Source organism: Microcebus murinus, chromosome 2, assembly GCF_040939455.1.
Source record: "Microcebus murinus isolate Inina chromosome 2, M.murinus_Inina_mat1.0, whole genome shotgun sequence".
NCBI classification, from domain to species: Eukaryota; Metazoa; Chordata; class Mammalia; order Primates; family Cheirogaleidae; genus Microcebus; species Microcebus murinus.
This window is the reverse complement of record NC_134105.1, coordinates 87,781,436-87,797,500: the sequence shown is the minus strand read 5'-3', so window position 1 is coordinate 87,797,500 and position 16,065 is coordinate 87,781,436. Positions and strand designations below refer to the sequence as shown.

The window sequence follows — 16,065 nt, the reverse complement described above, 5'->3', positions numbered from 1 at the left end:
CATTCTCCATTCCAGCCAAGTTGCTTAATCATGGATTTTTGCCTTTTTCTCTAATGCCTCTACCCTAAGAATCCTATTATCCATGCAATAAACTCCTTCTTCTATCATGTTATACTCATTGTCCAAGTTCAAGGGCTTCTTCCTCTAGGATGCCTTCCAAGACTCCAATTTAGAACAAGATAAGCCCCAGACTGTATTTCCATTATACTCTATGTATTCTTTTCTCATTCCACTTATTACATAGCATTGTAATTGGTGGTTTCCAGGTCCATTTCCTCTTTTATATATATTTTTTGAGACAGAGTCTCCCTTTGTCACCCAGGCTAGAGTGAGTACTATGGCATCAGCCTAGTTCACAGCAACCTCAAACTCCTGGGCTCGAGCAATCCTGCTGCCTCAGCCTCCCGAGTAGCTGGGACTACAGGCATGCGCCACCATGCCCAACTAATTTTTTCCTATATAATTTTAGCTGGCCAATTAATTTCTTTCTATTTATAGTAGAGACAGGGTCTTGCTCTTGCTCAGGCTGGTTTCCAAGTCCTGACCTCCAGCAATCCTCCCACCTTGGCCTCCCAGAGTGCTAGGATTATAGGCGTGAGCCACCTTGCCCCCGGACCCCATTTCCTCTTTTAAACTATAAATAGTTATTTTCCTTCATTCTCTAGCTACTGTAATATGGCTTCCTAGCCCTGTAGGCACTGCCTTTGTCAGTCTCCTCAGGCTCTTCATTCTCTAACCCACACCTGAATGCTGGTATCCCAAGGTTTCAACCTTAGTCTTTGTTTATATTATCTTTATAAGGTAACAGCTGCCAATTACTAAATTCCTATAGGTGCCAAACACATGTTAACTCACTTAATCCTCAAACCAACCAAGCCAAGATACATATTATCTCATTCATTTATAGATTAAAAAAAAAAGAGCTAGTAATAACAGGAATTCCTACATTTAGTAAATGTTTACTCATTGGCAAGTATTACTCTAAGGACTTACATGTATTAACTCATTTAATCCTCTCACTAACTTATAAAATAGATACTGCTACTATCTCCATTTTATAGAAAAGAAAATCTAGTTACATAAGTTATATCATTTGCCCAAACTGACATTAACAATGAATTAAATGGCAGAGCCAGATGTGGACACAGTGCTGACTTCAAAACCCATTAACTTCCCCTTTAGAGGGATATTTAGAGGGTATAATAATACCACACTATTAAGGTATCCATAACTGTCTATGTTAAAGACTCTAAAATCAGTATGGGAGATCTACACAAATGATTCCCAAATACTAGAAAATTAATGAATAAGTTATTTTGGCTTGTAAAGAAATAAGATAGACTTTATGTATAGTCACTATTTGCCTTTCATACATTACCTTTATTAGGCTCTTTTCATCAATCTTGTAGTATTCTTCAAGCTTCTTTTCAACAAGCTGTGCAAGCTTACTGGCATTATCTAGAGGTTTACTAAAAATAGTAAAAATGTTAAAACAATTATCTTTCCTTCTCTCGGGACATATTTTACAATATCATATAGTTGAATTCTAAAACTAAGCCATGTAATTTATTTGTAAAAATGTTTACAAAATGAAATATTTTATGAATGTAAACCTTATATGTGCTTCAGATTTTTTAATATAAAGGAAATAAGATATTACACATAAAGCTGCAATTCCCTTTATTCCTGTCCCATGTGCTACCCTCCAACACAAGGCAACCACAATCATGAATTTCACATGTATTTTCTAGTCACTTCTGTTACTTGTGTGTGTGTGTGTTTGAGATCTATGTTGACATATAGATCAGATTTATTCACTTTATCTCCTATATAGTATTCAACCATAGGGTTATACTGGATTCTATATTCATTCTCCTAAAGATGGACAGGAGAGTCATTCTCAATTTTACATGATTACAACATTGAAACAAATGTTTATATATACATCTCCATGTATATGTCTAGGTATATTATATGTAAAGGTATAATTGCTGGGTTATAGGGCATGTACATTTTCAACTTTTCTAGAAATTATCAAATTGCTCTCTAATTTAATTTACCAATTATCCTGTCAACGTAGCAGTGTGAGCTTTCCCCACCTGCTCTCTAACAGGAGTGAACTTTCCAGTATACTCGTTTGTGTAATTTTGTGTATCACTGCCTTTTAAAATGGTAACATTGTACTCTAAATTGTAATTGTACACTAATGACCAGTGACATTAGTGTAACTTCCAAATCTACAAGAAAAATGTTGGAGAAGGCTCTTTAGCACGCCAACTTAAAAAATGGGAGGTCTCATAGTGAGGGCTTCAAAATGTTAAAGAATTTTTACATTTTATACGTCAAAAATAAATAAAACAGCACCTATAAAAAGTAATTTATACTCTTTGCAAAACATTTTCAAAAGGCAATAACTTCATGTTAAAATTACACTTGAAAAGTCTAAAGAACATAAAGGAATATTTTGAAAAAACATGCAGAATTTTAAAAGACAGGATTATTATTTATTAGAATAACTCAAAATAGGTCCCTAGGTGAACTATTAAATTATAAATTGGTTATGTTTATTTATTTCCCTGAACATTAAAATCATCAACAGCAAAAGCTTGAACAGTGACTAGCAGGAGCCAAATGACTTAGCTCAGCTCCACTGAGTCCAGAATGGAATCAGCACATCACTTATAAGAAAAAGAATGCTTCTAATATCTAAGGTTTAAGTAAAGAGGTTGTTTGGTAAATATGAATTAAGGAGATTTACTATATTTTTTTCTAAGTAATTAATAGTGGAATTTTTAAATGGTAAGTTATGAGTAATGTGACTTAAAGTACTACATGAATTTGAAATTAAACAATTTAGTCAACTGATTTGACAAATGCCAATGTTCAAATTAAAGAATTTTTTAAAGTAGAAATGAGTAATAATACTTATTACTAGTAGTAGTGCAGTATATTTACTACTACTATTTTATTAGTGCCATGCACTCTTTGGAGTGCTTTACAGATACTAATTCATTTAATTCTAACAACAACCTTATGAGGTGGGTACTATTATCATTCCCATTTCACAGATAAAGAAACTGAGACCAGTCACACAATGAGTATGTAGCACAGCCAGAATTAAAATCCAAGTTGTCTGGCCACATACCACAACACAGAAGACTCTCAAAAAATAATGTTGAGCAACAAAAAAACATACAATTCCATTTATAGCAATTTAAAATCGGGAAAAACTAAACCATGTGTTAGAAGTCAAATGGTAGTCATCTCTGTGGAGGAACAGGGGTTACTACAAGGGAAGACAAGGGAGGCCTCTGCTATGCTGTTAATGTTCTATTTTTTTGGCTGAGCGCAATGGCTCACGCCTGTAATCCTAGCACTCTGGGAGGCTGAGGCGGGTGGATCACTCAAGGTCAGAAGGAGTTCGAAACCAGCCTGAGCAAGAGCGACACCCCCTCTCAACTGAAAAAAGCGAACAAAATTAATTGGCCAACTAAAAATATATAGAAAAAAATTAGCTGGGCATAGTGGCATATGCCTGTAGTCCCAGCTACTCGGGAGGCTGAGGCTGAAGGATTGCTTAAGCCCAGGAGTTTGAGGTTGTTGTGAGCTAGGCTGACACCATGGCACTCTATCTGGGGCAACAGAGTGAGACTATGTCACGAAAAAAAAAAGTTCTATTTTTTTTAACCTGGTGGTGTTAGATGGGTATGTTCATTTTGCAATGAATTATCAAGCCATATACAGCAGGTCCTCGAATAATGTCATTTTATTCAATGTTGTCTCATTATGACATTGAGGGGGAAAAAAAATCCATTCCTGGTCAGGGCCACTGTCTACATGGAGTTTGTATGTTCTCCCCATATGTGCATGCATTTTATTATCCTGGTACTCTGGTTTCCTCCCACATTTCAAAGATGTGCACATTCAGTTAATTGGCGTGTCTAAATTGTCCCAGTCTGAGTAAGTGTAGATATGTGTGTGAGAGTGCCCTGTGATGGAATGGCATCTTGTCCAGGGTGGGTTCCCACCTTGTATCCTGAGCTGCCAAGATGGTCTCTGGCCGACAGCCAGAGACTGCAGACCCTGTACTGCAATAATTGGATATATAATGATCTTGCTTGTTTTTATTAATCTTTTATAAATGTATGTATAGCTCACATTTATCTCAATGTTTAATACCAGAAGTGTTTTGGATCTTTAATACAAGTTAGGTGACATTTTGTGACTAAGGAAATTAACTCTTGTTTATATCAACTAGCTTATGATAAAATTGGTTTCATTATACATCATTTCACTTAAACTCAGTTTCCAAGAAGCTATTCATGACATTTAAGTGAGGACTCACTATACATATAATTTATGTACTTTATAGTAAACTTCATTTTTAAAAAGAAGCATATAAATCAATGTATGCATTACTAAAGTTAAACTTTACCTCCTTAAAAAAACCCAAAACTTATTTAGGATGGACACTGGAATTAGTTATTAATACTATACATACTCAGACACTATAACAAGTATACAGAAAATTTGGCCATTTAAATTTGGCAGAAATTTAATGATATAACATTAATTGTAAGACTGTATTCCATACATGACAACAAAGACATTTCTTCTAAGCATTCCTTAAACTGATAAAAAAAACTACATCTACAAATTTTACCAAATTTAAGTTCTGAAATTTAGTAACAAAGCCTTTTGTTACTAAAGGCTATTAAGTTAAAGGCTATTAAGCCTTAAACTTTAAATCTCCTATATATAGAACATGATTATTACATAAGGAAATTTTGCAAACCAATACACAAAAGTACACAGACATTATTTACCCCTATACTAGACAGCAAAAAGGAAGCATAATATGTACAGATGCTGAGTGTCTTACCTTTTATATCTTACTCCAGGATTTTCATCCAAGGTAGCACAGACTGTAACTATCTGCTCAGCCATTGCTTCCATAATGGCATCTTTTCCATTTGCATTGCCAGGGTCTGGACTATAACAGTAATAGAATGCATCTGGTACATCAAGAGTATACACCTAAATTAGGCCAAAAAAAGTCACACTGTCAATCTGCAGACTTGATTTAAAAAATATACCAAGAAAAATGCACCTATTATTTGGGACATTAAAACAATATATTCACACTAATCATGCTGTTTCCTGAAACAACTATGTCTTTACCTTAATCAAATTTCATTTTCACTGTCATCTTGATTTTATCCTTTCTTTTCACACTCTTTTCATGTTTTATCTACCTATCTCCTTCAATTCTTTTTTTTTTTTTTTTTTTTTTTTTTTTTGAGACAGAGTCTCGCTTTGTTGCCCAGGCTAGAGTGAGTGCCGTGGCGTCAGCCTAGCTCACAGCAACCTCAAACTCCTGGGCTCGAGCAATCCTTCTGCCTCAGCCTCCCTGGTAGCTGGGACTACAGGCATGTGCCACCATGCCCGGCTAATTTTTTTTATATATATATCAGTTGGCCAATTGATTTCTTTCTATTTATAGTAGAGACGGGGTCTCGCTCTTGCTCAGGCTGGTTTTGAACTCCTGACCTTGAGCAATCCGCCCGCCTCGGCCTCCCAAGAGCTAGGATTACAGGCGTGAGCCACAGCGCCCGGCCTCCTTCAATTCTTGTTTCATATACAGATTGCACTGTTTGCTTTCACTACCTGTGCAACAGATGAAGGAACCTGAAGTAGTCAAACCAAAATAAAAATCTAATACCTAGGACAAATACAAGTAGCCAAAACTGGCCTATATATCAGATATAAATTAAAAATCTTAACCCATTAGTGATTAATCTAGAAATTTCCCATAGTTGATATATATCTTCAATTCTTTAGCTTATATTTTCATGTCCTTAAAATAAACATATACTTCCCCAAAAGACATGGCATTGTGCCAGATGTAAGTCTTAACATATATACAACAAAACCTCAGACACATCATTCATTGAAAAAAAGAATGTACTTATGTGCAAAGAAATGAATTACAGGCTTGTTGTATTAGCTGAAGGATATAAAAAAGCAGCCCTCTAACTGGTGTTGAGAGTTCCCAATTAAACTAAGTTTTGTTGTTACTGTTTTTAACAATGATAGTAATCCCTCTCAGCCTAGGATAATGTATTGGGTATAAAAGTAGGCAAGTAAATAATCTACAATAAACATTGTAGATTAAGTAATAAATTATGAATAAACTTCCTTGCATTTCCTTTCACATATAGTCATTCATTTCTCTAAACATAACCCATCACAAAAAGCAGCAGCCTGAACACAGAGTGAAATTTAGTTGTGGCTAATCCACTCACCTCTTTGCTACTCAAAGGCTAGGTTGCCGTATTAATTGTCAACAAGCACCCTACACTTGATGTGACTTTCTCATACTATCCCACTGCAGTAGATGGTATTATTTGTTCAAAAACATTTAGTGCCCCTCCACCACACCAAGGCTTCTCACTATGCGAGTACAGCCTCCCATCCACTGGTGTCAAGCCTGGCTATGGTGATTGGAATGTGTACAGAAGAGACACCTGCCACTTCCTAGCAGAAGCTAGGAATGGCTCCACCATTTTCTCTTCCCTCTGCTTTGTCCCAGATATCAGCCTTAGTCCCAAAATGTAGATGACGTAGAACAAAGCCTCAGCCAAGCCACAATGGATAACATGAGCAAGAAATAAATCTTCGTTTTTATAATGCACTGAGATTTGAGAGGTTCTTAACACAACTTAATCTAAGCCATCTAATACTGCAATCTACCCAAGAGAATCTGGGGGCTGGTTCTCATTCTATACTCCCATTTCTTCCCTTTACCTCTACCTCTTCCTCCTCTCCACTTTCCACCACCACGATTAAAAGTTCTTTTAGACTGCTACCACGTTTTCTTCATCTTTATGACCCACAATCAGCTCCTTAAATGGACCCTTCTAACCTCCATCTACCTTTCATGCCAATCTACAGCTAGCTTGGTTCTATCTCTACCTAGATCTCTTCTAGCATCCTCTCCACTAACTATACCAAACTTTTTGCACTCCCTAAGGTCCACTGTAAACGAACTCCCTCACATCCTTGAATGCTTTTTATTTTCAGCTGACCCTTGAACAACAAAATGAATGGCACAGGTCCACTTATATGTGGATTTCTTTCAATAAAAGTTATACCAAGGCCAGATGCGGTGGCTCACGTCTGTAATTCTAGCACTCTGGGAAGCCGAGGTGGGAGGATTGATTGAGCTCAGGCATTCAACACCAGCCTGAGTAAGAGTGAGACCTCGTCTCTACAAAAACAGAAAAATTAGCCATGTGTGGTGGCGTGTGCCTGTAGGCCCAGCTACTTGGGAGGCTGAGGCATGAGGACCACTTGAGCTCAGGAGTTTGAGGTTGCAGTGAGCTACAATGACACCAGTGCACTCTATCTGGAGTAACAGAGTAAGACTCTGTCTCAAAAAAAAAAAAAAGTTACACCAAGTGTGCCTGCCTTTCCTGCCTCCCCTTACCTCTGCCGTCCTGAGACAGCAAAAGCAACTCCTCCTTTTCCTCCGTAGCCAGTACTCAATGTAAAGATGATAAGGATGAAGACCTTTACAATGATCCACTTCCACTTAATAGTAATATATTTTCTCTTCCTTATGATTTTCTTAGTAACATTTTCTTTTCTCTAGTTTACTTTATCGTAAGAATATAGTATACAATACATATACAAAACTTTTTTTGTCAACTGTTTTAGGGGAGTCAAAAGTTTTATGTGGATTTTCAACTATGCAGGGGTTGGTATCCCTAACTCCCACATTGTTTTAAGGGTCAGTTATACTTGCCTTAATGTATACGTGACAGTATTACTTACCTTAAGCCCTCTGAAAGAGAAAGAAAGATCTTTCCTTAATCACTATGAATCATGGAATCACTATGAGGAGTGGGTCAACCTTCTTCTTCACGTAACCTCTAAATGTGTTGCATGTCCAACTTTATTTCTTTGAAGCCCCATCATATCTGACTTGACCAATCTCTCCCCAACAATCTCCTGACTTCTAGGAATCTACTTTTCCTTAAAGACTTTAGGACCAGTCCCACTGTTTTCCATACCAGCTCATTTTCTGCCATTATTCTTGGTAGAACCTGGAACCTCCTACAATGCAGTCTCAACCCACCTACAGAGAGCCTTACCTTTCATACCTTCCTGCTGCTTTCCTGCTTCTGTATCTTTATATTCAAATTATTCTCACCTCCTAAAATGTTCTTTCCCTCTTCATTACTATTTATGAATGTATATCCATTCTTCAAATGTTTTTCCAATCTCCCAGTAAGAATTAATCTCACCTAAATAAACTACCTTGATTGAATCATTATATAACATATTTGTCAAAATATCAAATTATATCCCATAAATATGTACAATTGCAATGTGTAAATTTAAATATATATATATAAAAAACAAAAAAAGACTCTGTCTTTTGTGGCAGACTATGAGTTGCCTCCCCAACAACCATACTCTCCTTACTTTTCAGTAACTACATTCCAATTCTTTGTGAGGAACAGCCATATGTGCCCAGCTAAAAGAAATTTCTCAGTTTCCCAAGTAGTTACACATAGCCATGTGACTAAATTTTAGCTGAGATATAAACAAAAGGTATTACTTTATGCTTTCTTTCATCCTACTTTCATCCTACTACTCCTCAAATGATAATGTAATAATTCTAGTCATCTTGGATGATGAGGGTCATGGCTAGGAGTCTAGGTGCCTGACAATTCTGTAAACCAGCATATCAGCCTTATGTGGCCTATTTCTGACTTCTTTTATGCTAGCAAGAAATAAATTTCCATATTGTTTAAGCCACTGAAAGTTTAGATTTTTCTATTATATGTAGTTAAAGCTAATCCTAATTGATTAAACAATAAATGATATGGTTTTGAAGACATATAATATCTTTATATTGTATCTCCTTGACAGTATTCAAATAAGGGTAAAAGATATATCTTGCTAATCTTTTCACAGCAGACTGCTTTGCATTTAGCAGAAAATGTTCACTGATCATGATCTTGATAAAAGCTCATTAGGCCTTTGCTCAGAGCTCAAAGTACTTAGTAGTATTTCATTTATATCTTCACTTGCAAACAAACAAAAATCCAAAATATTTGCACTGCAATTTTTCCAAAACTGTTAAATTTATTAAGTAGATCCTCTTAAGATATTTATCAAGGAAGTAAATTAAGATAAAAAACTTAGGGGAAAAATACAGACAGACAAGACCTTAAATAATCACAACGTTTCAGGACCAGGCTCAGTGGCTTACACCTGTAATCTTAGCACTTTGGGAGGCCAGGCAGGAAGATTACTTGAGGTTAGGAGTTCAAGATTAGCCCAAGCAAGAGCAAGACACTATCTCTACAAAAAAACAGAAAATTTAGCTGGGCGTGGTGGCATGTGCCTGTAGTCCCAGCTATCCAGGACGCTGAGGCAGGAGGATCACTCAAGTCCAGGAGTTTAAGGTTGCAATGAGCTAGGAGTGCCACCACACTCTAGCCTGGATGACACAGTGAGACCCTATCTCAAAAACAAACCAACCAACCCACAACATTTTGCAAAGACTAGTAAATAGAAACTTTTCAAGAGAGTTCTCTATACACATAAAGACAGGCTATTTTCATCAGCCATCAAATTAGTCAGATAAACACACAAATCTCTCCTTCAAATACAGCAATCGAAGAAGTTTAGTGAATTCTGTGGCTAAAACTGTATCTTCTGTGAAGCAAGATGTTCTGATAGTGTTTATAATATTTATCACAATGCTCCTTAAATGCCACTAGGAAGCTCATTTTCACCCCACACTAAACTTATATATCATATTAAAGAATTAAGTCTAAAGGTAACTTTTGGAAAATAGTTGAATGTTAAGCAGATACCTTAAAATTTTACAATTTGGATTATAATCTTTGTCAAAAACAGCAGTATCTTACAAGAGAAATCCCTTATCTAGAACCTTTCTATCCCTTAAAACAGTGGTCCCAACCTTTCTGACACCAGGGACTGGTTTTGTGGAAGACGGTTTTTCCACCAGGGGTGGCAGGGTGGCTGCCTCGGCTCCACCTCAGATCATTAGGCGTTGGATTGTCATGGGGAGCACGCACTCTGGATTCCTTGCATGTACAGTTTGCAGTGGTGTTCATGCTCCTATGAGGGTCTAATGCCCCTGCTGATCTATTGGGGTGCGGGGCTCAGGCAGTGATGCAAGTGATAGAGAGTTGCTGTGGGTGCAGGTGGGACTTTGCTCACTTGCAGGCCACTTGCCTCCTGCTCTGCAGCCCGGTTCCTGCTGGGCTGCAGCCCAGCACCAGGTCTGTGCCCGGGGATAGAGACCGTAGCCTTCAAATATTGATCGCATAGTTCCAAACAACAGCAAATTATTTCAATTCTATAAAATGCTAGAATCCAAATACAGATTAAAAAGCACAACAAATGTGAACGATTCACTAGCCATGTGACTTGGGGCAAGTGACGTAACCTCTTTGATTTCCTGATCTTTAAAATGGAGACAGAAGTACCATCTGTTCATAAGGCTACCAAAGATTAAATGAATAAATTTATGTAAAGCACTCAAAAGAGTATCTGATACAGAGTACTATGTTTGCTATGATCATCATTAGTTATTAAGTAAAGGCTCATTAACTGTTCAAAAAGCAAACAAAGCAAACAAATCAACAAAACCCCTTCATTGTATAAATTAAAATAATAATTTACTTAATATTATATAAAGTTTATGAACAAATCTGTATTTTAATATCATGAATGGTTACAGAGGCTAAATGAAATATTTATTTTTTGGAGTGATCTAATGAGGACTGTGCTTAAAAATCTCTTGATTTCATAATCTAGTAGTGCTGTAATTTGATAAACATAGTACTTGGTGACACATATAAAATTTAAACACGACTTTTTATTATTAACATCACATTCCAATTTATTGCCCATGTTGCTCCCTTCATCATAGGGAATGTTTATTTGTGGATTAGGTTCAAAATTCACCAAATACATATATAAAAATCTTTATTATATACTTTATTAATAAGCTCATAAAACCAAATTTAAAAATCCAATATGAATGAAAATTAAAAATAAAAATAGAAAGTACCTGAGATTCATGTGGAATGAAGGAAATATTTATTTCTTTACATCTTCTTATTGACTTGGAGCAAGAAGTCTTAATTTTGTTAAAGAGATTATCAGGGCAAACTGAGAGGGAGGGAAAAAAAATCAAAGCATAAAACTCCATCTAAACCTTTATTCTTTTTGAATAAATCATTATAACATCCAAGAATTATTTATTTTTTATGCATAATTACTAGTTTTCACAAAGTAATTTACTATGAGGACAGAGATAATGTATCAGTATTACTCTCTGCTTTATAGAATAGATAATATTCTAGTCAAAAGGGCTATAATAGAGATTCCATCTCCCCCATTCACATACACTATAACCTCAGATAATATTTCCATAGAGATCTGCTAACAGAGCAAACTAAAATTGCTAAGGAAGGAAAATCATGTCCAAACTCATGAACTTTTATAAAGAGCAGCACTTTCAGAATGTCTTGGAAATTTACACTACTTTTCCAAATCTGCCACTAGGTGATCTACATTGCAACCATATCACACAAGTTGCTAATTTTTCCTCAAATCACAAGCAGTTTTCTAATGTTAGGAAATTCTAAGTACTAAGTTCTAAAATACTAAGTTCTAGAACTCATAACCCATGTTTTTCCCCTTTCACTTAAGAGTTCATAGTTCCACTAAATCTAGGTTGGAATAACAACCATTGGCTGCCAGTGTCTTTTAACATGATTTTCTCTAGTGTTAAGATTTCTTAAGTTAGAAGGGACTTTGCATTCATTAAATTTTATCAATTCATAAACAGAAATTCTGAATAAGGTTACTTACATGACAAATACTTATGGTATAACATTTTAAAAAATATAAACTAGTACTAGGCATGAGGTAAAACTTTCTAAGAAAAACAATATAGTACTTAAAGTGAGGAATCTTTAATAGCAGAGACCAAGACAACTTAGATAAATGGTATTTTTATTTTACTTATAAGTATAATTATATAACATATAACATAAAACAGAATTGTATGTATCTCTAGACTTCTATGTGATTCTTTAGCTACTTTCTTTGTGAAGATATGGCATAGTAAGAGAAACGTGATAGATTTTCTCCCTTAATATTTGCCGAACAGATGGCTACTTTCTTCAGTGCCCTCCGAAAAGGTCTTATTTTTTATAATATAATCAAATCTCCAATTGAAACTTTGATTAAAAATAATTATGTTACCAGTTTAGAATTTGAGGTACAGCCTTCTCTACCAACCCTCCACATGCCAGTATACCATCAAAACTGATTGTCTTTTGAAAGTAGTTGGGAATGGTTTAATTTCCTATCATTTTAGGATTGATATAATCTTATATTTTTAGATTTCTAACCTAATTACAATAAATGACAAAAAGAAAATAACTCGGTACTTTAAAACTAACAGGATTTTAAACAATGAAGCAATAACTTTTAAAAAGACTTACAGTCAGTGAAGTATATATATGCTGCTTTGTATTTGTTCTCCGATTTACTTGCAAAATCACGTAAGAAACAATCTACAGACTTAAAAAAGGTTAGATGTTAATATACATTTTATTAAATACTAGTTTACATATGCTAGCTTTTGAAATAACTAAGATTATTTTATTTCAATGATAAAATAAAACCTTACTGGCTAAATGCTTAATTTATAAACTGATTTTTTAAGATGTTATGTTCTCTAGCCAATGACAACTAATAAGGTAACAAGTAGTAAGGTAATAAACTATAAAGTAACATGCATGAATAGGATGCTCTTATTGGCAATGAAGAAGCCTAGGAAAGCTGAAGCAACACAGAAGACAAGACTATATAAGAAGATAACAGATCAAGGAAATGAGAAGCCAACATTCTGGAAGTATCATAAACAAGGATAAATGAAACCACCCCAAGACTTACGACTAGAGAAGTGTTGAAAGAGTGACAATAAGCTAGAAGTTTAAATTGTCAAGTCATTAGAAAGACCCAGAGCCTGGTAGATGACTACAAAGATGAGAAGCAACAGGTAATATAGCCTGGAAGCATATGCCTCAATGCAGCTGTTTTAGAAAGAAAGAAGGGGCCAGGCGCGGCAGCTCACGCCTGTAATCCTAGCACTCTGGGAGGCCGAGGCGGGAGGATTGCTCAAGGTCAGGATTTCGAAACCAGCCTGAGCAAGAGCGAGACCCCATCTCTACTATAAATAGAAAGAAATTAATTGGCCAACTAAAAATATATATAGAAAAAATTAGTGGGGCATGGGGGCACATGCCTGTAATCCCAGGTACTCGGGAGGCTGAGGCAGCAGGATTGCTTGAGCCTAGGAGTTTGAGGTTGCTGTGAGCTAGGCTGACGCCACGGCACTGTACCCTGGGCAACAGAATTTGACTCTGACTCAAAAATAAAAGGTAACAATTGTCTAAATACGAAAATCAAGAACAAAGAATTTAATTATTTTCTCTTTTCCATCTGATCCATCTTACCCTTCTGGTAGATCACATGGATCTATCCTATAAGTCTCTTATCTTTTTCCCCATGATTTCCATGATTTTTTTTTCCCTTTGAGATATTCTATTTTGATCTTCTAGGCCACTAATTGAAATTTCAAAAGTAATTATCCTCTCCTTCAATTAACTGTTTAGCAAATCACACTTTTGAGCTTTGGAAGGTTTTTGTGCTATAGTAGACTCTCCTCATGGCACTATTTTCTGTTCAGATTGTCATCCTTCAAGCAGTTCTATTTTGCTAGATGTGTCTTCTTTGTTTTATTGAACTTTCTTTCTTTGGTAGCTGGATCCACTTAGCTGTGTGGTTGCTTTTCCTTGTCAACTCACTTGAGGCTTAGTTGTCACAATAGGAGGAAGTCAAAGAAGTTTCTCTTCCCAAGGGCAAAACCACCAATGCAAAGCAGACAAACCACCAGAGCCTTTCTGAGACATCTAATTGAACTTTCCCCTGGAGTTCACATATCTCTTATGGCAAACTCTTCCTAAAATCTGTCGCTTTGTGATCCTTGCCTGGGAACTCTGATGCTGAGTTTCTAGGTGCTTGCCCAGTCTATGAGAAAGCAAGTCTCACACCAGGTGTCTTTACCACTGCTCCCACAGACCGCAAGGCCTCACTTGTACCCAGAGGCCTACAGGACCCAGTAAGCAATATATTCATGGAAGGAAAGAAATTGGAGTTGGTTGTGGTAGATAAGGGAGTCACTTTCAGATACCATCTTCTCTGAATCCTTTGCTTCTTTACTGAATATACAATTTTATACCCTGCTCTTGTCACCTGACATTAAAAATGAACACTTGGAGGCCGAGACAGGTGGATCGCTCAGGATCAGGAGTTCAAAACCAGCCTGAGCAAGAGTGAGGCCCCGTCTCTACTAAAAATACAAAGAAATTAATTGGCCAACTAAAAATATATAAAAAAATTAGCCAGACATGGTGGCGCATGCCTGTAGTCCAGGTACTTTGGAGGCTGAGGCAGGAGGATTGCCTGAGCCCCGGAGTTTGAGGTTGCTGTGAGCTAGGCTGACACCATGGCACTCTAGCCCGGGCAACAGAGCATTTACCTAGGTCATTAAAACTTCCTAGAAACCTTGTTTTTAATGGCTATATAGTCTTTCATACTATTATTTACTAATATTAAAAACTTAATTAGATTTATTGCTAGGATTTAACCATTTGATTATTTCCTTATGATAAACTCTAAAACATAGAACTTTTTTTTAAGGTCCTTGATAAAGAATGGCAAATTATTTTCCAAAAAGGCTGTATCAATCTACACTTCCCACTAGCAGTACATGATAGTTTCTGCAACATTATCCATTGACAGCTAAAACAGCTAAAATGTGATATATACACACACATACATATACAGGCATAAAATCCCTCTGTCAATTAGCTAGGTGAAAATGTTGCTTTTAACTTGTATCTTTCCAATCATGAATTTTCTTTTATGAAGAGACTAAATAGTGAATATCTGGGATTTTTTCTACTGTCTACGAGAGTTAGAAGTGAAATGAAACTGAGGTTGCTAGATTAACAGTCTAGGTGGGAATAAGCAAGACGAGATATTCGAAAATACATTCTCCAGTATTGAACAAAAGGAATCTGATACTTTAATTGGCTCTAAAAATTTAGCTTAAAGTATGGGTTAAATCATATAGTCAGATTATAAACTAAAGAAGTTTGACATAAAATATATATATACATACATATGCATATATACATACATGTATGACACAGGAAAGTCACTAAGATAAAGGAAGAATTAATTCAAGACAATTTCTTTTACCTATATTTCCCCCCAAAATTACGGTTCAATAGGAATTACATGAATAACAAATTATGTAAAGAAATGCTATCATTTCATGCAATTTAATTCTGCTTTTTTTTTTTTTTTCCTTTATCAACCCTAGGACCAAAGGATTTTCTGCTTTCATATACGGGGAAAATACATTCTCATGGAGAAAAATGCAAATAAAACAATCTAACACAGAAAAAACTTTCCTAAGCAAATTAGTTTATGGCAATATTTTTCCAATAAAGGGTATTTTATTACTGTGAATTTTCTATTACTAAACCATAACAATGTTGAAAATGCTGATGAAACTATTTTATAAGATTCAAAATGCTTACCTTTGATGTCGGAGTGATAAAATAAAGAGCTTTCATCTGTCTGACAGGTTCACGATTCTTATAAATATTCTCTACAACTAACAAAAATAAAGGTCATTTTATAAAACCAAATATTTATACATTTGAAACAATTTTTAAATAAACTTAATTGTACTTTCCAATTAAAGTAACAGGGAAACATTTTTAAATATACTGGGTTTAACATTTTCCTTGTCTTCATCTGTTAAACTAAAAAATCCTGAAAACGTGTCTTCCCTGAGGCTAAACCCTGGGCCAAATTGTCTTTTTATTGTGAGGAAAAAAAGATAAAGCAATTATTTCATAGGTAGGT

At 35.6% G+C, this 16,065-nt stretch overlaps 1 protein-coding gene across 1 annotated transcript in view; it reads right to left on the bottom strand.

Annotated features, from left to right (window-relative positions):
* Positions 1-16,065, bottom strand: part of STXBP3 (syntaxin binding protein 3) — a 59,513-nt gene that overhangs the window by 28,684 nt on the left and 14,764 nt on the right. The window contains exons 4-8 of the mRNA XM_012751649.3: positions 15,735-15,811; positions 12,564-12,642; positions 11,120-11,220; positions 4,883-5,037; positions 1,379-1,469 (exon numbers count right to left, since the gene is read on the bottom strand). Of these exons, the coding sequence (XP_012607103.1) occupies positions 1,379-1,469; positions 4,883-5,037; positions 11,120-11,220; positions 12,564-12,642; positions 15,735-15,811 (503 nt within the window). The remainder of the gene's footprint in view (positions 1-1,378; positions 1,470-4,882; positions 5,038-11,119; positions 11,221-12,563; positions 12,643-15,734; positions 15,812-16,065) is intronic.